This window comes from Aspergillus lentulus (genome assembly GCF_001445615.1).
Source record: "Aspergillus lentulus DNA, contig: Alt04, strain: IFM 54703, whole genome shotgun sequence".
NCBI lineage: Eukaryota > Fungi > Ascomycota > Eurotiomycetes > Eurotiales > Aspergillaceae > Aspergillus > Aspergillus lentulus.
The window spans coordinates 2424006-2441966 of NW_028322122.1; the positions used below are offsets into that span (position 1 = coordinate 2424006).

The 17961-nt window shown below is 49.5% G+C and overlaps 7 protein-coding genes across 7 annotated transcripts; 3 read left to right on the forward strand and 4 right to left on the reverse strand.

Annotated features, from left to right (window-relative positions):
- Window positions 1–2334: 2334 nt before the first annotated feature.
- Window positions 2335–4028, reverse strand: ALT_2088 (COP9 signalosome complex subunit 2; the record flags this gene model as incomplete). The annotated part of the gene is made up of 4 exons (XM_033557894.2): window positions 2335–3585; window positions 3642–3702; window positions 3766–3924; window positions 3985–4028. The coding sequence occupies 4 exons, from the start codon at window positions 4026–4028 to the stop codon at window positions 2335–2337; spliced, it is 1515 nt and encodes a 504-aa protein (XP_033413785.2).
- Window positions 4029–5450: 1422 nt separating this feature from the next.
- Window positions 5451–6334, forward strand: rho3 (Rho family GTPase RHO3; the record flags this gene model as incomplete). The annotated part of the gene is made up of 6 exons (XM_089599256.1): window positions 5451–5500; window positions 5570–5620; window positions 5685–5702; window positions 5759–5847; window positions 5900–6021; window positions 6092–6334. The coding sequence occupies 6 exons, from the start codon at window positions 5451–5453 to the stop codon at window positions 6332–6334; spliced, it is 573 nt and encodes a 190-aa protein (XP_089456402.1).
- A 707-nt stretch (window positions 6335–7041) lies between these two features.
- On the reverse strand, window positions 7042–7956 carry ALT_2090 (lipoyl(octanoyl) transferase LIP2; the record flags this gene model as incomplete). Its single annotated transcript, XM_033557892.1, has 1 exon — window positions 7042–7956. The coding sequence occupies one exon, from the start codon at window positions 7954–7956 to the stop codon at window positions 7042–7044; it is 915 nt and encodes a 304-aa protein (XP_033413783.1).
- A 501-nt stretch (window positions 7957–8457) lies between these two features.
- On the reverse strand, window positions 8458–9260 carry ALT_2091 (pyridoxamine 5'-phosphate oxidase family protein; the record flags this gene model as incomplete). The annotated part of the gene is made up of 2 exons (XM_089599257.1): window positions 8458–9072; window positions 9174–9260. The coding sequence occupies 2 exons, from the start codon at window positions 9258–9260 to the stop codon at window positions 8458–8460; spliced, it is 702 nt and encodes a 233-aa protein (XP_089456403.1).
- A 1414-nt stretch (window positions 9261–10674) lies between these two features.
- On the forward strand, window positions 10675–11934 carry ALT_2092 (NIPSNAP family protein; the record flags this gene model as incomplete). Its single annotated transcript, XM_033557890.1, has 2 exons — window positions 10675–11347; window positions 11450–11934. The coding sequence occupies 2 exons, from the start codon at window positions 10675–10677 to the stop codon at window positions 11932–11934; spliced, it is 1158 nt and encodes a 385-aa protein (XP_033413781.1).
- Window positions 11935–13198: 1264 nt separating this feature from the next.
- ALT_2093 (putative CDP-alcohol phosphatidyltransferase class-I family protein C22A12.10) lies at window positions 13199–16082 on the forward strand (the record flags this gene model as incomplete). Its single annotated transcript, XM_089599258.1, has 9 exons — window positions 13199–13338; window positions 13424–13433; window positions 13493–13650; window positions 13714–13760; window positions 13836–13931; window positions 13986–14656; window positions 15662–15700; window positions 15763–15825; window positions 15900–16082. The coding sequence occupies 9 exons, from the start codon at window positions 13199–13201 to the stop codon at window positions 16080–16082; spliced, it is 1407 nt and encodes a 468-aa protein (XP_089456404.1).
- A 1249-nt stretch (window positions 16083–17331) lies between these two features.
- Window positions 17332–17829, reverse strand: ALT_2094 (uncharacterized protein; the record flags this gene model as incomplete). The annotated part of the gene is made up of 2 exons (XM_033557887.1): window positions 17332–17632; window positions 17765–17829. The coding sequence occupies 2 exons, from the start codon at window positions 17827–17829 to the stop codon at window positions 17332–17334; spliced, it is 366 nt and encodes a 121-aa protein (XP_033413778.1).
- Between the last annotated feature and the right edge of the window lie 132 nt (window positions 17830–17961).

Genomic DNA, 17961 nt, shown 5'->3' on the forward strand with positions numbered 1-17961 from the left:
GACATCTTCCTGGTAGAGTTCACCAATCTCGATCCAACTAGGACGAGGCTTGCATATGCGGCCACGGAAGTATCTCCGAAGCAATCACATACACATATCACACAGTAGCTGCTGAACCATGGAGCTCTTTGATTGCTTGATCTATGGTCGCTGGTTTGACAAACCAGGCTATCCAGCAGTCCCGTTAACTAGCGGTTGCCTTCCTTTCTCCTCTTCCGCCGGGTGGAAACCCCACCATTGTGGTTGATAGCTGCAAGGCATGAATCGGACTGGACGATGGCCCCAGTCCCTGACGCGGAAGCCATAGTGGTGAGCCCGAGAAATAATTAGCTACTTACATGACCTATCTATTAGTGCCTTTGCAGGGAAACCGAGACCCGTCGAATTTATACTCCCTCGTGTCCTTCCATTCTCTATCCAGTCAAGCAGAAGCTACACATTGTCCTAATTTTACTCCATTGCAGTTCATTTCATGCATATGGCATCCTTCTAATATCGGACATCTTAACGCCCGTGAGGCAGCACTTCTCATGTTGCTATTGAAAATGCAACCGCAGGTCCAACGCATCAATCTATAACAAAGTACAATATGTATGGGTACTTTTACGCCTCACATATCAATAGTACATCTCCAATTTTCTTTTTCATTTTAGAGAACCCAGCTTTCATTTTTCTTTGTTGTACCCCTGCCAATATGAAAGACAAATATTATCTCCGTCAGACTCACCAGTAATCATTTGGCATTTATTTGTTATTCAATAAAAGCGGAGATTTCTCGGCAAGCAAAGTGCGAACCCAACCTTTATTCTCTATGATCAGGTACAGTTCTGTATTTACACCTCTAAAACAGTAAATAGAAGACAATATGTTCGCATACAATCTGATCAACACCTATCCAAAGTTTTGCCACCAAGCTAAATGAACGAAGCCTGAAATTGCTACCCTTCAAAGAACAATCGATGGTCGATCGACTTCAACTATCTGTCTAGAATTCTAGATACGACGACCAAGGTGATCATGTTGGCCAAAGTGGATAATAGATTTATCCTTAACGATCATACTGATTTATTGACGCGGGATTTGGAAGGTTTCGGTAAGAGCGGGGCCGCACCAAAAATTCAGGGCAATGGTGAGTTTCTGGACCGTGGCGTCTGGCAGACCGCCAATTGGCAAAAGTACTCTATATCTGGCGGAGTTCCCAACGAGAAACTCTCTGTAGGTACGGACACGGTGTGCGAATAGAGACCGTACCTTACGCACGGAGTACAGGAATGGAAGTACTAAGGTACGTACCGAATATGGATGGCATGGCACCGTAGAGACTTGATAGAGGGACGTGGACAGAGGTACGGAGTACTGTTGTCAAGGCAGGAACCAGGCGGCCGGATGATGCAGGTAGCAAGTACACTCCGTGGTGCATGTGTACGTAGCAAGCCCCATGTAGCGTGTACTTCATACACCATTTGAATGATTGACATGGGAGGTCCCGTCCGGTGAGTGGCAGTCATTATTTAATACTACATGTCTAGACTACGGAGTACCCGGGAAGCTATGGTAGACGTACTTGATAAGGTGACTCCAAGTTTCCATCAAATCATAATCCGCAGAGAGAGTAGCATCGAGGATAGACAAGAGATCAGCGCGGAGCGCTTCATCTAAGTCCTCGACTAAGACTGAAAGCGGCAAGTGCCCGCATCGCATCCCGAATCCTTCTACGGAGTAAACTCCCACAGAGGATGAATTGACCGATCTCCACAGAATGAAGTGTCTGTCGTCAATCGTCACACAGTTGCATCATACCTTCGGCTACGATATTGACCGCTGCAGTCTGCAGTCTGGTTGTAGTTTAGTCTGTAGATAGGTGCTTGAAAAACGCTCCTCGATGCTTCAGCCTTTGTTGCCGTGTTCTCCTCCCGTGGACTGGTTCTCAATTTTCCCTCAGGCTCTCAGGAGTCAAATTACTGAATCTAGAATCAAATGTGCGGATCCCCCGGTGGTGGACTCCTCTGTAAGTCTGCCAAAACGCATCGGGTGATCAAGTCGGGAGTCAAAAGAAGCGAATCACCGACCGTTACCACTCACCAGTATATATATTGCATTAGTGACGGACTCCGTGTACTATCTATCTAGCATCTGAGACTTGCGTATCCCTGATTACCCGCCGGTTGATCATCTGCTGCCTAGGGCATAGAACTATGGAGTACTCCGTACTTAGTGCTACTTAGTTATTCCTTAGCTCGGGAAGATTCAGTTTCCATTCCTGCCAGTGATACAGTAAACAGGGGTCATGACCGGTCTTGTTTCGCGGAGGTAGTATCTCCTTTAGTCCCAAGGCTAGAAGGCTCCTACACCGGCCTTGGAACCCTGTCCTCCCTTGCCCTTCCACCCTGTCCGTACTCGAAAGTTGCTGGCACGTAAACCCGCGGTAGGCGCCTCGTCTCCAAAAGCCGATTGGAGCATCGAACCCCCTCTCATCCCATGAAGTTGTGCCGGGTCGTCGCTCTTGAATCCTTCGCCGTCGATTAATGTCGCCCGCCAGAGGCTTTGCAGGGACGCGCTCCACTCCTGAAGCGCACGCAATCGATCCACATCGCTGGCACTTTCAACAACAACCGTTCCGTTTTCTTGGTCAATCTTGGCATTCAACTTCTTGTCAAGGATCAAGTAACTCAGGATATCCTGTACTTCCGGGACGGATATCTTGATGTGCTTGGAGATGAAACCGAGCGAAAATCTCGTGTACGGGGCGATGAATTTGAGGACAGCTTTCGTACGCATGTTACGGCTCACCTCGTCAATGTTTTCTGCGATAAAAGGGTCCGCCAGAACGTCCGGGTTCTTGCTCAAGACCGCTTCGTATGCATGTATATCGTCCCGTTGGAACGCATCGACCAAATCTGTCATGGCTGAGATGCGCGGATCGTTCTTGTAAGGCTTCGTCTCTTGCGAATCGAACGGGTTGATGTCGGACTTCATCAGCATCGTTGTGAGGACAAGGTATTTCAAAACTTGAATTCGTTGCATCGAGCCTGCTTCGTCGTAGTTTCGGAACGATTCGAAAAAGTCGCTCTGAGCCTCTTCCCAGTTCTCCTCGCTCATATGCATTTTGCCTCCGCATTCGCGGATGATACCCATAATCTTGGGGTGCGGTACGGCTGAGCGCACGCGGAGTGCGCGCTGATATAGCGCCTTGAGCCGTTTGTTGTTTTTTGTCTCGGCGTACATCTGAATCTCCAGGGCATACAACTCAAGCAAATATGTCCCTTTACTGGGATCATCCGAGCCATCCTCTCGTTGGCATGCACGATGCAGCTCCCGCACTTTCTTGCTCAGTTGCCCATATTCCTTGCGCTCCAACCACAGGCGCGCCAGTTTGATATTTGTTTTGAGCCACAGGCGCTCGTTGTTCGTGTTCTGAAATGAGTTGAGGGTTAGGGAGTAGAATTCTTCCATGCACTGATATGCCCTGTCGTCGTCCGAAGCCTTTTCGATGTAATCGAGCATGTTGTTGATCGACTTTTCAGAGTAGTTGCGAGTGACAGCGGATTTAACGTAGGTAAGGAGCTCTCGATAGTGCTCGACTGCCTGAGAGTAATCAGCCTTCGTCGAGACATGGCGACTGCCGAAGACTGATGACCTACATCGCTATACCTCCCAAGCTTGAACTCTAACTTGATCGCTTGTTTTAGTCCTTTGAAGCCCCTTCCAAGATTATCAGTTATTTTGCCTCAACCGATCGGTCCAAATAGAGCAAGACGTCATTACCAATCGCCTTTCTCCTCCTCCATTGCAGGTACCCCGAGAAACTCATCTATGGCCTCCTCCGGGTTGTCGATCTTGATCTGTTTGGCGTTGTAGTATTTGTTCTCGATTCCGACGTCCCCCGACTCATCTTCGTCTGCGTCTTCGTATTCAAAGTCATACCTAGATCACCGTCAGTTAGCTAGCACGGAAAAGGTCGCATGGAGGATGTGTGTGGCATACTCCTCGTCACCGGAGTCTTGCATGAAGTCATCATCGTCAGACATTGCGAAAAGAGCGGTGGCCGAGCGAAGAGATACAAAATAGGCGTATAAGTATTAGTGAAATGATAAATTAGGAATTCAGTAACTCAAAGGGTCAACGTGGGAAAAGGCGTCAGTCGTTTAAGGATGATGATAGATGAACGAAGCTTCTGGGGACTGTGCTTGAGCTCCCGCGCCTATCGGAGCCTCGGAGCCTGGTGGCACAATTGCTGCCCCCGCGCTAGATAGATATTGGCTCCGACGCCTGACTAGATAATTTGATTGTTTCGAACAATATCGGCGGTAGTTCAAATTAATATCCAGATATTTACATAGAAACATGCTGAGCGGCTTTTTTGCACTCTGCATTGCTTATTTTAGGTCTTGTTTGCTGGGGTTGGACCATGATCCTCATCTGTACTCCGTATAGAGTAGCTGATAATGGTTATTATACCCAATAACACAGCCTTAGAGTACTGCATCACAAGGGCTGTCGTTGGTGATACCAAGCTTACAATTGAATGTTTGAATGGGAGATGTAGAACTCGAGTCTTCTTTATGGTCAAGCAAATATACAACGCTGTTGGGGTACAAAGCATCTCAAACGGCTCGAACAAAACGCGTACATACATATTCCATGCTCACACTATCTATAAACTCTTCAGTTCACCTCAATTCAAATTGAGGAATACCAAGATCCAGACGCTAGCTGTCTCTAAGCTCCAGCTTCCAGAGCACTGAGCCACTGAGTACTGAGTCTAGATATCTAGAAGTGGATCACATAGTGGAGTGAGCCTTCAGAACCTTGTCATTCAAGTGACTTAAATGATGCGAATACTTGGACAGTTACGCATTAGTGAAGCACATTGTCAATAGTCATGAGCTGACGATTGTCGTGTTACCATGCCTGAGCTGTTGATACAGTGACCGCGGTTTTTTGCTTCTGGCTCGTATTTATTAGCGACTCCCGGCTATTGAGAATGAACGGCCAGTATCAGAAAATCGATCATTGATACCTAACTACCCAGAGATAGGTTCAGGGGCTATGGTCGAGGTATCTACCGTGGAAAACGGGAGCAATGTTAAGCCTCTTGGCAGATGGCAATTGTCCTATTCGTGGATTGCCAGCTCTTGCAGGAGGATACGATGTCATCAACTCTGCACGGCCCACGAGGCATGACTTGCGCCGCCTTCAATTCTTAAGCTTACCCGATTATGGTGTAGATAACTGACAAGTTAGCAACTCTATTCTACTCGTATTGCTTTTATTATTAGGGGCGGCATACCTCTTTCAACACTCCTTGATTAGCATTCTTACCCTCTCGCTGTCCTATTTGTTTGGTATATACATCCATCCTGCCCTCACTTGACTTTACCCCAATTGGAACCCCCTTATCCAACTCCACCCTCCACATTACCAAGGGATCCTCGAAACTGCGTTACGAAATGGAGCTGTGCGGGCGCCAGAAAGTTGTCCAGCGCAAGATGGTGCTCTTGTTAGTTTTGCATACGGCTCAAGTTTAGTCACAGGGGGCAGCTGCCTGACTAACTGACTGCGACTACAGAGGAGATGGTGCTTGCGGCAAGACGTCGGCTTTGAATGTGTTTACAAGAGGGTCAGCAGCTCGATTGATGTCTTTACATACCGACGTATCGAGCATTTGCTAACCATGATAATAGTTTCTTCCCGACAGTCTAGTGAGCTTCTCTTTTCCCGGCCATCAATCCAGTGCTAACCTATGCGACTCTGATAGTGAGCCGACTGTTTTTGGTGAGCGCATTCCTCAGTTGCAAAGTCGGGTAGTTGCTAACAGTTGCGTTTTGGTAGAGAACTATGTCCACGGTATTCATCCCATATCGCACAGACGCCGGTCGAAGGTACTCATTCATTCCAGACATATTCGTCGATAACGTACACATGGAGTTGTCGCTGTGGGATACAGCCGGTCAAGAAGAATTCGATCGATTGCGGGCGCTGTCCTACGAGGATACACATGTTATAATGCTATGTTTCAGCGTGAGGCTCCGGCTACGTCCGAAGGGAAGAGTTTGGAGACAAGGCCTGACCATGTCCTTTTCTTGTGCAGGTCGATAGTCCCGACTCGTTCGAAAACGTGGCGACGAAATGGATTGATGAGATTCGCGAGAATTGCCCCGGCGTGAAGTTGGTCCTCACAGCGCTCAAATGCGATCTGCGAAAAGACGACGAGTTGAACGACAACCCGAACGCTATCACATTCGAACAAGGATTAGCGAAAGCGAAGGAAATCGGCGCTGTAAAATACCTTGGTGAGAGACTCCTCAACGATGAGTCGGCGCTCAGCTATTAATGTGTGATATGATAGAATGCTCTGCTGTTCAGAATCGCGGTATCAGAGAGACCTTTTATGAAGCTGCCAAGGTCGCTCTTGATGTGAAGCCTGCAGGATCCAGCGGGTCCAAGGGACAGTGCATCATTCTCTGAATGACTCGTTACAAGCGCTGAGGAACACCTCCAGATCGATCGGTCCGATCCACAATCCCATTTGCATGCCGACTTCTTCCTCTAACAGTCGGCTCATTTTGACTCACGCGAGTCAGCCGCATATCGTGGCTGGTGATCACAGATACCCTACATCTTTTCTACTCCTTTGGCCTCTCCGGGGTCACTTCAGCGCTTCAGCGTGACATACTTCGACAACTTCTCTTCTCTATATATACTTTTCGACACCTACTTCCTTCATATTCCTAATGATTTTTGGGTACGTGGTTATCAAGAGGTAATACCCGAGTACGGATTGTGGAGCACTTGATTGTCTTGCCTTGTTTACTTGATTTCCTTTCCTTCTATGATTGGTATCATATCCTTGGAGTGATTAATGAAGGTGGCGACTTCATTCCTCCTAATGTTCCTGCAGAACACGCGTACACCCAGGTACCTTTTCAACTGTGATGACTATGTCAAAGTCTATTGGGTAGATATTGCAACACTACTATGATAGGTTAAAATAATGTACACCAGTGTCACTGCGAAGCTTTTGTTTCCTCCTTTCTATTGTCAGAGGAGATCCTCTTCCCGGATACTATACACACCCTCGATCTTCTCCCCCGTTGCACGCGCCCCACATGCAAAATCCGCATTCACCCTCTGTACAAACGCATCCACGAACTTGTCCGCAACCTCGCCGGTGGACACACCCGGCACACCCTCGCCCTCCAGACTCGTGGCCTCCCGTCCCTCAAGCCCACACGGCACGATCTGCTGAAAATACCACATCGGCTCCTCCGTCACATTAAACCCGATCCCGTAGCTACTGATATTCCGACGGAGATGAACCCCCACAGCGGTGATCTTCTTAGGCAGAACACCATCTGCATCCCCGTCCCCGCCCGCAGACAAACCCATCGCCGCAGCCGTGTTCGTAGCCGGCCGCGGCCGCACCCACACGCCCGGATCCTCGGTCACAAATCCCTGGATGCCATACCCGCGCAGAACATCGATGACGCTATTCTCGAGCAAGCGGATATGGCAACGCGGGGTCAGACCCAGCCGTCGCAGATCTAGAATCGTGTATGCGACCATCTGTCCGGGCCCGTGGTAGGTTGTCTGCCCCCCGCGCAGGGTGGGATGGTACTCTGCTCTGGGCGAGCCATTGGATGGTGCGGTGAGGATGGAGCGGATGGGTTCCAGGGACGGTGGGAGGGAGAGAGGCGCGGATGGCGAGGAAGGGGCGGTGTTGGAGGGTGGGAGGTCTCGGCGGCCAGTTGTGTAGACTGGATTCGGGGTGAACGTTATGATGGTGGGATCTGGGGGTGGCGAATTTGTCTCGCTAGGCTGTATCGCTCCTGTGCCTGCAGTTACCGGAGAGCTCAGTCGCTTGTATGCGAGAAGACGGGTGGTGAGGATTTGCTGGAGATGGGCGACCCGGGTGAAGGAGGTGATGTCGGGGAAATGAAGGTGTGCAAGTTTCATGGTTGGAGGTATTGCGGTGGCTTGTTCTTGCAATTGAGTTGAGGCGGAGCTTAGATGCAATTGAGTCTGGATGAGTGCATCCTGCGTAATTGTAGGATCGAAAATCAGGTTAGTTGCGAGACTAATGCGATCGGAGGGAGTTATAGAATCCCGTCGGAGGTGTCTAGGGTCTTGATAAGATAGATCCCTTGTGACGTGAGATCATGTGATGACAAACCATCCTACTGGATAGCTTTGGCGAAGTACAAGATTTTATCAATTGTGCTTGCGATCGAATATATACGTCGATTCTCCCTCTTACATAAATAAAATACATTCTTACGGCTCGGGAAGCCTAATTGCTGAGACAGACTTCAACGGACATGGATTGAAAAGAGTATGCATGCACGGCCATGTACTCAAAAAACCCTAGTGTGCAGCATAATCAGCTTTGTGCAAAGGTCAACGGCTGCTCAAGAAACTGACGACTCCTCGTCAAGGTGTTGAACCGAATGGCTGAGCCTATGGAGTCACGGTCCCGTTGACAAGTGGTTCGTCGACTTGTTGCTCGCTTTCAGACACCAGTTTCCAATCCCGTACGCCACCCTTCCAATCTGCAATGCGACCTTCTCTTACCCGGACCGTGACAACCCGTACGTCATTGTCAATCGATAGACTGGGTCTCCGATGACCAGCAGCCTGCTGCTGTTGACCGAACATACCCAGCTCTTCCTCGAAAGTGTTGTTCTCCAGATGCTTCTCTTTGCACCAGGCTTCTTCCTCCGAACCAGTTTCCAAAAATCGGGCGGTACCAGTGATAGTTGTCGAAATGCTGGATAGTGCGCTGGTGTTCAGATTGAGGAGCAGACTAGCCAAGGACGACCGGGTTGCAACGGGCGGCGGGGAACCATCGCGTTGCCCACTGGGGTTTGGGGCGCGGGTGGGGGGACGGTGAGACACCCAGTCATGAACTAAAAGAGAGACTCGTGGATTGGTCATGAGATGGTTCGTCTTGCGTGACGATGGATTCGTTGTCATAATGATTGTCGGATATGGATCGAAGGGGGTTGACGGCAGATAGGTGTAGGACATGAGAGAGATGTGGGGAGTAAGGCCATCGCAAGTTGCAAGATGGAGCTGTCCAGAATCAGTTAGTCGATACTGGCGAGGAGAACACATTGATTAAGTGAAGGAGAGCAGCAACGCACGAATCTGGAGTTTTTCAAACACGCAATTACCTCGGAAGGGAGAGTAGTTGCGACAAGAGGATGAGTGGTCGTGGCCGAAGCCTCGTATGAGAGCGGTGGATTCAAAGAATCCGTCATTGTGTTCTGGTGAAATATATGTGAAGGATTCAAAGAATTGGTGATGCACCCAGTATTTACTTTACTGGCGAAAGGAATACCAGATCACAGTATCCGTAGTGATCACTGTACTACCTTAGGCGGTACACAGCCAAGTGGGTTATCTCGGTGGAGGGGAATGCAATGAAGAGGGAGAAGTAGCTGTGGCGGTGATTTTGACTGGTTGCGGCCGAGCCTGGATCGCCGATGGATGGGAGCTGCCTTGACACCTTACTGTAAGAGGTAGTACCAGAGGGGCCTTAGTAAGACGGTTAGAGTAGGAGCTTCCCATCGACGTCACCAAATCTCGGACGGTCGGGCCGGGACAAAATAGGAACTAAAGCTGTCGACTCGAGCATCTGCGGTAGAGGCAAATTGGCATGCAGATTTAAACCGATAAGAGAAGCGAGATGGAGCTCTTCAGGGTAAACATTTATCACGATTAATGATGAACATTCTGGACGGGGACCTTCATAAATACACCACTGTCGTCATCAGTCGTTACTCTAGTATGGTGGCCTTTCAGCTAGCTAGCACAAGCAGGACTGAGAACTAGAGCCACCTCTACAGAGTAGTACATTACATCTATCTACATTTTCCGTTTCTTGTAGCTCTTGCAGCTTTGTTTTTTACCTGGGATATCAACTCCTCCTTGCAGTTTACCTAAGGCTGCGAGAATACTACTCCGCAGTGGCAGTACATTGTCTGGGCTTTGTTTCCCCGCACTTCCAGTACTTAGCTACCATAGGTCCTACGGTAACCTAAGGAACTCCGGTCTCAGAGTAAGCTGCTTTCCCCAGCTTCTTTCCACTCAGTTGCAGACCATCTCCTCATCGCGCTTGTCCATCTCATTTATTTCCTTCCACAATCATTGGTCTACCAATAATTAACCACATCTAGTATTCTGTATCAGCCATCTGAATATACCAGTTTCATTACCTGTATCTGTTGCCAATTCATAGCAGTCTGATTGGGTGACTAGCGCTTCTCCGCTCCTACATCCACCTGGCTGATCACTGTGCTTGCTACTTAACTCCCACGCCACAAAAAGCAACTGCCTCTGTGCAACAACCCGCACACATATTACCAAGTACAGTGTCTCTGCAGCTTTCTTTCCAGATTTAAAGCTGTTTCGTCAATAGATCGCGTGCCAGTTTCATTAATATTAAATATCACTGCTTGTTCTTTGTGCTTCCCCTCTTTGAACAACCGCTGTCTGTGTTTCTGCTGTCTTTGCTCCTTGTGAATCCTTCCTTTCCCCCCCTTCGACTGTCCCTTCAACCGAGTCATTTAATCCACTGTCAGACCATACCAATTTGCTGCACTGTGCCTCAGTTGCCAATCCTTTGATTCTCTCCTTGTTGTCTTCCTGGGCATCTTGTACATTCAGCCCAACATGCTCGCCCCGCGTTTTGTCCGCCCGGTGTCATCGCTCGTACGGCCATTCTGCTCGTCTACCACCGTCTATCGGGCTCCTTCCATCCGTGACATTACACCCGACTCGGCCGCTGAATTTAACGCGCGTCAGAAGGAGTTCCGCGAGAATTTGGAGGCAGCTCGCAAGAAGAGGGAACAGCAAGAGAGTCAGTCTGTCGATGCTTCTGGTTCTACCCCAGCTTCCCCTGCTATTCGTGATCGCTTCCGTGAGTACGCTACCGCTCCCACTGCTCCCCGACCGAGCAATGCGAGCAGTGAACTTAGCCCTGTTGTTGATGCCGCCAGCGTTCTTGATAGCAAGGCATTGGGCTTACTTTCCACCCACCGTTCTGTAGGAGACGAGCAGTTGTCAGAAGCCAACCAGTCTCCCAAGCGTGGCCCCTTGTCTTCTCTTATTTACGGAACGAAGGAAGGCCAGCATTTCGACAAGGACATCGAGCGTTCATTTTCGCAAGTCCTCGCTCGCGGCAAATACGTCCATTCGATTGTCTTCCACGACGTCAAACCCGACAAAGTAGATGAATATGTCGCTCTCGTCGGCGAGTGGTATCCCCGCATGGCCAACACCGAAGAAAACAGGGTTAATCTGGTTGGAAGCTGGCGCACGCAAGTGGGAGATAATGACACATTCGGTATTTTCCTCTATAACTCCAAAACAAAAATTTCCCATGGGCCCCCTTCCGTTGAAGCCGTCTCTATTGAGTCTTTCCATTGCTGACGTAGCCTTCCGGCAGTGCACATTTGGGAGTACCAGCGTTACGAGGGCTACCATGCCTCTCTGCATAACATTTCTCAACATCCCGAGTTCCCAGCATTTGACCGCAAGTTGAAGAGTCTGATCAAGAGCAAGAAGACGTCCCTGATGCAGGAATTCTCCTTTTGGCCAACAACTCCTCCACGCCGCCTCGGTGGTCTCTTTGAGCTTCGGTCCTACACCCTTCACCCTGGAAACTTGCTTGAGTGGGAAACACACTGGCGCCGCGGCTTGAGGGCGCGCCGTGAAGTTATGGAGGGTGTCGGTGCATGGTTCGTCCAGATTGGTGACCTGAACACAGTCCACCACCTTTGGCAGTTTGCGAATTTGGAGGAGCGCAAGATCCGTCGCGAGCAGTCGTGGGGCATTGAAGGCTGGGCAGAGACAGTCCACAAGACGGTGCCACTCATTCAAAGCATGCAGAGCCGGATTCTGATCCCCATGCCATGGAGCCCCGTTGGCTAAATCGGTCCGAGCATTGGAGATTTATGAGCTTGCAATCACGTAACCAGGTTGTCCACTTGTGTGATCGTGGTAGTCAAGCGACCGGAGCCGTACTGGCTTGGGTTCCTGCACACAAGGTTCTGAGTGCCATGATTGAGATTGTAGAGCGTCGGGGAGAAAGTGCGACTGACAGACAGTGGTAGCTGCCAGGGCTGCTGCTTTATGGAGACGAGCTCTCTGATTTCACTGGCACGCTGTGGTTCTGTACACCCTCCACAGTATTCTGCTACTATGCCTACTTAGCTTATAAACCACACCATGGCGTTTTAACTATGTATCTATCTTGTTCCTAACATTTTCCTCAACGTTGTATTTAGCGATCTACCTAGAGAGCCTTTTCTCTCCCTCCTTCGCTTTGCCTGCATCCGCAAGTGTTTCCTCGGATCAGGAAAGAATCCGTGTCTTAGTAGCCAACTTGGCACAACAGCACTTATTCCATACTACTGCGGCATCTGATTATGATCAGTCTCCCCCAGTTTTACCCCGCTTTTTGTGGACTGCGACAAGCTGAGTCAGGCGCCGTTTCACTCGTAGCTTGCTGCTCTCCCTTTGAAAGTTCTGGGTAGTACCTAGATAGTGGCTGGACTTACGTGCTTCACGTGCAAAATGCTTTGCCAGTTGGTCACAAGGTTCAAATACACTAATCACGTGACGTTCAATACAGAAAACGCACTGCACTTCTACAGCTTAGGATAACACCGACCTCGGTTCAGGCCTGATAACAGCATGTCTAGTTAATCATCCATCTTTATGCCATTCGTGGATTCATCGACTCCATGCATCCAATGCATCCGTGCAACCTTGAGCTAAGAAACCTAAGCGTAAAGTACCGTAAGTTCGAATACATGCGGCAGGTTTCTTTGGCCCCGCATCCCGCCCTCAAGGCTGTTTTTCCGCCGGCAGAAAAAAAAGTAGACAAGACAGAAGTTTGGTGCTAAAAGGGAACGTCAACAATCCAGAGCAGCGGTCCATCTGTCCTTTTTCAATATCCCTCGTCGTCGCCATTACTTTGCTAGGAGTTCCACCGATGCCTTACTTTTATAATATACACTGAACTTTCGATCTTTAATTTTTGGCCTCCTCTGGTTACCTCGACCTTCTTTGTACTTGAAGTTTAGGATTCACCGCCGGCTTGGCTACTCTCTGATCGTAACAAAAGCGAAGCAGCGGCACTCCTGAGCATACTTCCCATAGACTATCCCGGGGCTGAAGCAAGGTCGACAAGATGACCTATATTCGGCAGCATCAATTGCCAAACCTCAAGTCTTATCGATATGCTGGAGTGGATCACTCGTTGATTAGTCGATATGTCCTCAAGCCGTTCTATAACCGATGCGTGATCAACTGTTTCCCCATGGGCATGGCGTGAGTAGCTACGCCCCCAATGATATTTAAACCCTTTCAGTTACCTGGCCTAGCTAACAGTAGTGTTCTACGTCTTTTTATCCAGGCCTAATGCCGTAAGTCTCTAGTCCTCCTGGCTGATCGAGCTTTAACAGACCAAACTGAGGATTGGTAGATTACCCTGACAGGGTTCTTATTTGTGGTAATCAACTTCATCACCATCTTATGGTACAACCCAACGTTAGATCACGATTGCCCTCCATGGGTCTATGCCAGTTGCGCCATTGGGTTGTTCCTGTATCAGACATTCGATGCAGTAGACGGCATGCAAGCGTATGGACTCCCGTCCTCCTTCCCATCTGCTAGTAGACTAGATTGACTGAGTCTTGTCCACAGGCGGAGAACAAGACAAAGCAGCCCCCTTGGGGAGCTGTTTGACCACAGTAAGTAAAACGTCCGCCCGGGGGTGTGGTTCAAGAACGAAGAGAAAGCGCGATGTTTATTCTCTTTCCCTGCAGGTGTTGATGCATGCAATACGGCTCTCGGAGTAATCATCTTTGCTGGCGTGACGAACCTTGGTCAGACCTGGGCTACTATACTGAGTCTCTTCGGAGGTACGCCGATATTGCCTTCTAGAATTACTCTATCGGAGTACTAATTCGGGTTAGCCACTATGACCTTCTATGTGCAGACATGGGATGAATACTATACTCAAGTTTTGACTCTGGGAATCATTTCTGGTCCCGTTGAAGGTGTCTTGACTCTGTGCACCGTCTTCGCTTTCACTGCCTACCAGGGCGGCGGCAGCTTCTGGCACCGCCCCATGCTTGAGACGATCGGTGTTCCCAAGTTGGATGTGATTCCCGCTCATTTGTATGAGATGCCCTTCACGCAGTGGTATCTGATCTACGGTGCCATCATCCTCTTCTTTGCCACTGGGTCTAGCATTGTGCATGTCATGAAGGTTCAAGCTGAACGTGGAAAGGACACGGTTAAACCTCTTTATGGCTTGATTCCTCTGGTTACAATGTGGACGCTTGCCCCCGTCTACCTATACTTGCAACCTACCATTCTGGAACACTACACGATTCCATTCATGCTGTTAGTGGGCTTGATCAACGCCTACGCTGTGGGCAACATGATTGTTGCACACCTGATCAAAGCGGACTTCCCTTTCTCCCATATCTTCATCGGCATTGCCCCTCTCGCTTTGGGTGTGCTGGATGGTGCTGCGTCTTTACTTGGTCTTTGGCAGAGTGTTCTTGGGAGCGAATCCGGTCAAGTCGCCTATCTCTTTGGAGGTCTGGGTCTGGCCATCGGTGTGTACGGAAGTTTTGTGGTACGTTATGCTGCCTGACAATACGGAATCATAGTCGAGACTGACGATCCCCAGCACGATGTTATCACTACAATATGTGATTACATTGACATCTGGTGCTTATCCATCAAGTATCCACATGTCGAAGAGCGGCCAGTTGCTAACGGGCAACCCAAGAAAGTCCTATGAGGTCAAAGACTGCCCACTGCAACCATTCAGCTGCATATCAACTATGCCAGAATCACATATAACAGCCAATGTGTGACGGGAAGAGGTATGAATGAAGGACTTTAAGTGGGAAAGCAATCCCCGATCGCACTGTATTGTATTGTATGCTAGAGCCGTTCAGTCGGGTTACTGTTTTGCTTCATCTAGATCGATTTGGATTATTGAGCTATACCTCAGGTACATAAGGTCTACCTGGTGCCTATATTATAGCTGGTCTGGAAACCAGCCTATGACGAGTTCGACGTTATGCGGAAATTGGATTAGCGGTTCGTTCAACAGCAGCCTTTTCTAATGAATTTGATACGTTACGGTTTGAGCTATGCTCTGCCATCACAAAGAAGTAGCTGGACGGATCTAGAAAGACCGGACTATGGGACCTTGATGGCGACAACACTACCTAATCAGGAATAGTGGTAATGGGGCTCAAGCTATACCTCAACAAACATAACAGACAACATGATTGGCTACCTCTTGGGCGGGGATGGGACGAGCACACGGGCCGTGTCAAAATTACCAGTAAGAGGAAGGTAAGCGAGGGTTTGAGCCCTATTCTCCCCCAAACGGGTCCGGCTGGGCGACGCCCTCAGAGAATTCCCTTCAAACTTCGCCATCTCCACGAGACCACCTCTTTCGCTTCAACACCCCTCAAGCAGGCCATCTCCGTCAGCGCAGCATTTCAATCCATTTCGCTGATCGACTTTTTGTCTCGTCAAGATGGTAGGTTCTGCTTGCAATTTGGCTTCATCCAACACCTTGGGATATCCCCTAGCCGTGCTGCTGGACGTCTGCACAGACTAGGAGCTTGCTGCCCGTCGTGTGCTCGCCGTCGCCGGACCGGTTCTCATCACACAAAGTCATCAAAGATCATCGGCTAACACAAGTTCTTTCTTTTGCAATAGGTTCTCGCGGTCGACCTCCTCAACCCTACTCCTCAGGCTGAGGCTCGCAAGCACAAGCTTAAGGTATGATACCGAAATACAAGTCCACCAAGGTCTCGGATCCGATGGCTGATGTTGGGAATCGCTTCGACAAATAGACCCTTGTGCCTGCTCCCCGTTCCTTCTTCATGGACGTCAAGTGCCCCGGCTGCTTCACCATCACCACCGTCTTCTCCCACGCCCAGACCGTCGTCGTCTGCGCCGGCTGCTCGACCGTTCTTTGCCAGCCCACCGGTGGCAAGGCCAGACTCACTGAGGGCTGCTCCTTCCGGAGGAAGTAAATGTCACATTACGACGCAACCAAAGCCGGAGCGATGATTTGGGAAATGTGGCGTTCTTCTTCGACGATGGATTAATCTTTTTTTTGAGAGAGCAGATTGCAGATAGAAGATGGAGTCCTCGCCCCCTTTGCGGGAAATCTCAAAAAAATTACAAAGTTCGATCCGAAAAAAAGCATTACCGGGCAGTTAATTGCCACACCCAAAAGCATTGACGATCTGTTAAGCTTTTATTCTCATGGAGGGGAGTTCCGGATATCTGGCACATGAACACGGTCCAACACTATATCAATCCGTTTCTGCACATCTTCTACTCGTTGCTTCTTAACTCTGTTCTTTCACTTGTTCTCACGCACTTGTTGATATTGTACGACGATTCTTCTCATTAACGGATTGTATCTCGGTTACACTGGAAAAACGACACGGACGATGACGGGCTCCTCTTGACGATAACGAACAACATCTGCACGAGCCTGGCTGGCTACAACGATACCCAGATGTCGGATAAAACTGAGCGTTCGTCATTGACGGCAGTGGATGGACTCTGGAGTGGCCGGTTCAGCGCTAGGACGGGCGATGTTGCTGGTGGATGATGCGGGAGCGAGTGTTCATGGCAGGAGAGCTTGCAGTTTGTTACGGTTTATTCTGTAGCTAAGCTGTAGTTAGTCTCGACTGCTGTAGTGAATCTCAAGCCCTAGTTTCAGTCCTCTGGTGTCGCCCATGTAATTGTATATGTAAATGCACTTGTTTCCACATTCGTCTTGTGCTATTTGCTACACACTTTCGTAGATATTACCTCGCTAGGTGTATATCGTCTTTGACATCGGCCTTGTCCCCATTCACGCCTTTCTTATCGATTATTACCCCGGTTGCCCCAAGATGCCCCACCTAGTCCGCGATTCCCTAAGCAAACTACAAATATGACACTATTGACAGACTGCAGGATAAGAGGCAAGCTGCACCGATTGACAGCTGAGCGAAACTCATGCAACAATACAAAGTTTCATTCGTGCTCGACTTGCTCATACACTATAATGTTAACGAGAGTCCCGCCATTCAGTAATCAGCCTGCTATAAGCTTCAAGCGGGATATCTCGAACCATTCGTCATCCTAGACCTCGATGGGAACAATGGAGATGCGAACTAGGGCAGAAGAACCAGCTCCTTGTCCCTTCGTGGCCCATCCATCCTCCAGTCTCCTGCCAACCCCTAGCGATAGCCAGAAAAATGGGCAGAACACTCAAAACGAAGTTTAAACCTCAACTAGCGCCTTCGCCTTCTCCCGGATCTCCTCTCCAAAGTCCACGGGGTTGTTCGGATCGCCGCCGGTCATCAGCGCCAGCTTACCCGTGGTATCGTTGACGAGGGTGTTGGTGAAGTTGTTCCGGCCAAGGACGTCCTGGGCCATGCTGCGGGCGTTGGCGTCGCCCGCGCGGAACTTGTCCATATCAATTTCTTGCAGTTCGCGGTGGGTGTTGCGGACGAAATCGAAGAGGAAGAAGAGGGTTGGGTGGGTGCTGGGGGGCTGCATCTGCGGGTGGGCCTCGAAGGATCTGTTTGTTGGCACAGTTCGCATATTAGCGATGAACCATCTGACTCAGGCTGGGCGTGACGCTAAGATGAGATGGCCGACGATTGGCGTGCGTGTGCTAGCTTGTTGGTGATGCTTGCAGGCAGATACGTACGCGAGGAGCTCTTCCATTTTGGCGTCGATGCGGTCGACGTTGAATTCGAGCTGTTCAGCGCTCATTTTGATGACGTAGCGGCCTAGATGGACAGTGCTGCGTTTGTGGTGAGTGAGAAGTCGTTTGCGGGAAATTATTAGTAACTAGTAAGCGATCAGTCGATGAGGTTAGGCGATGTTGGATGACGAAGATCGAAT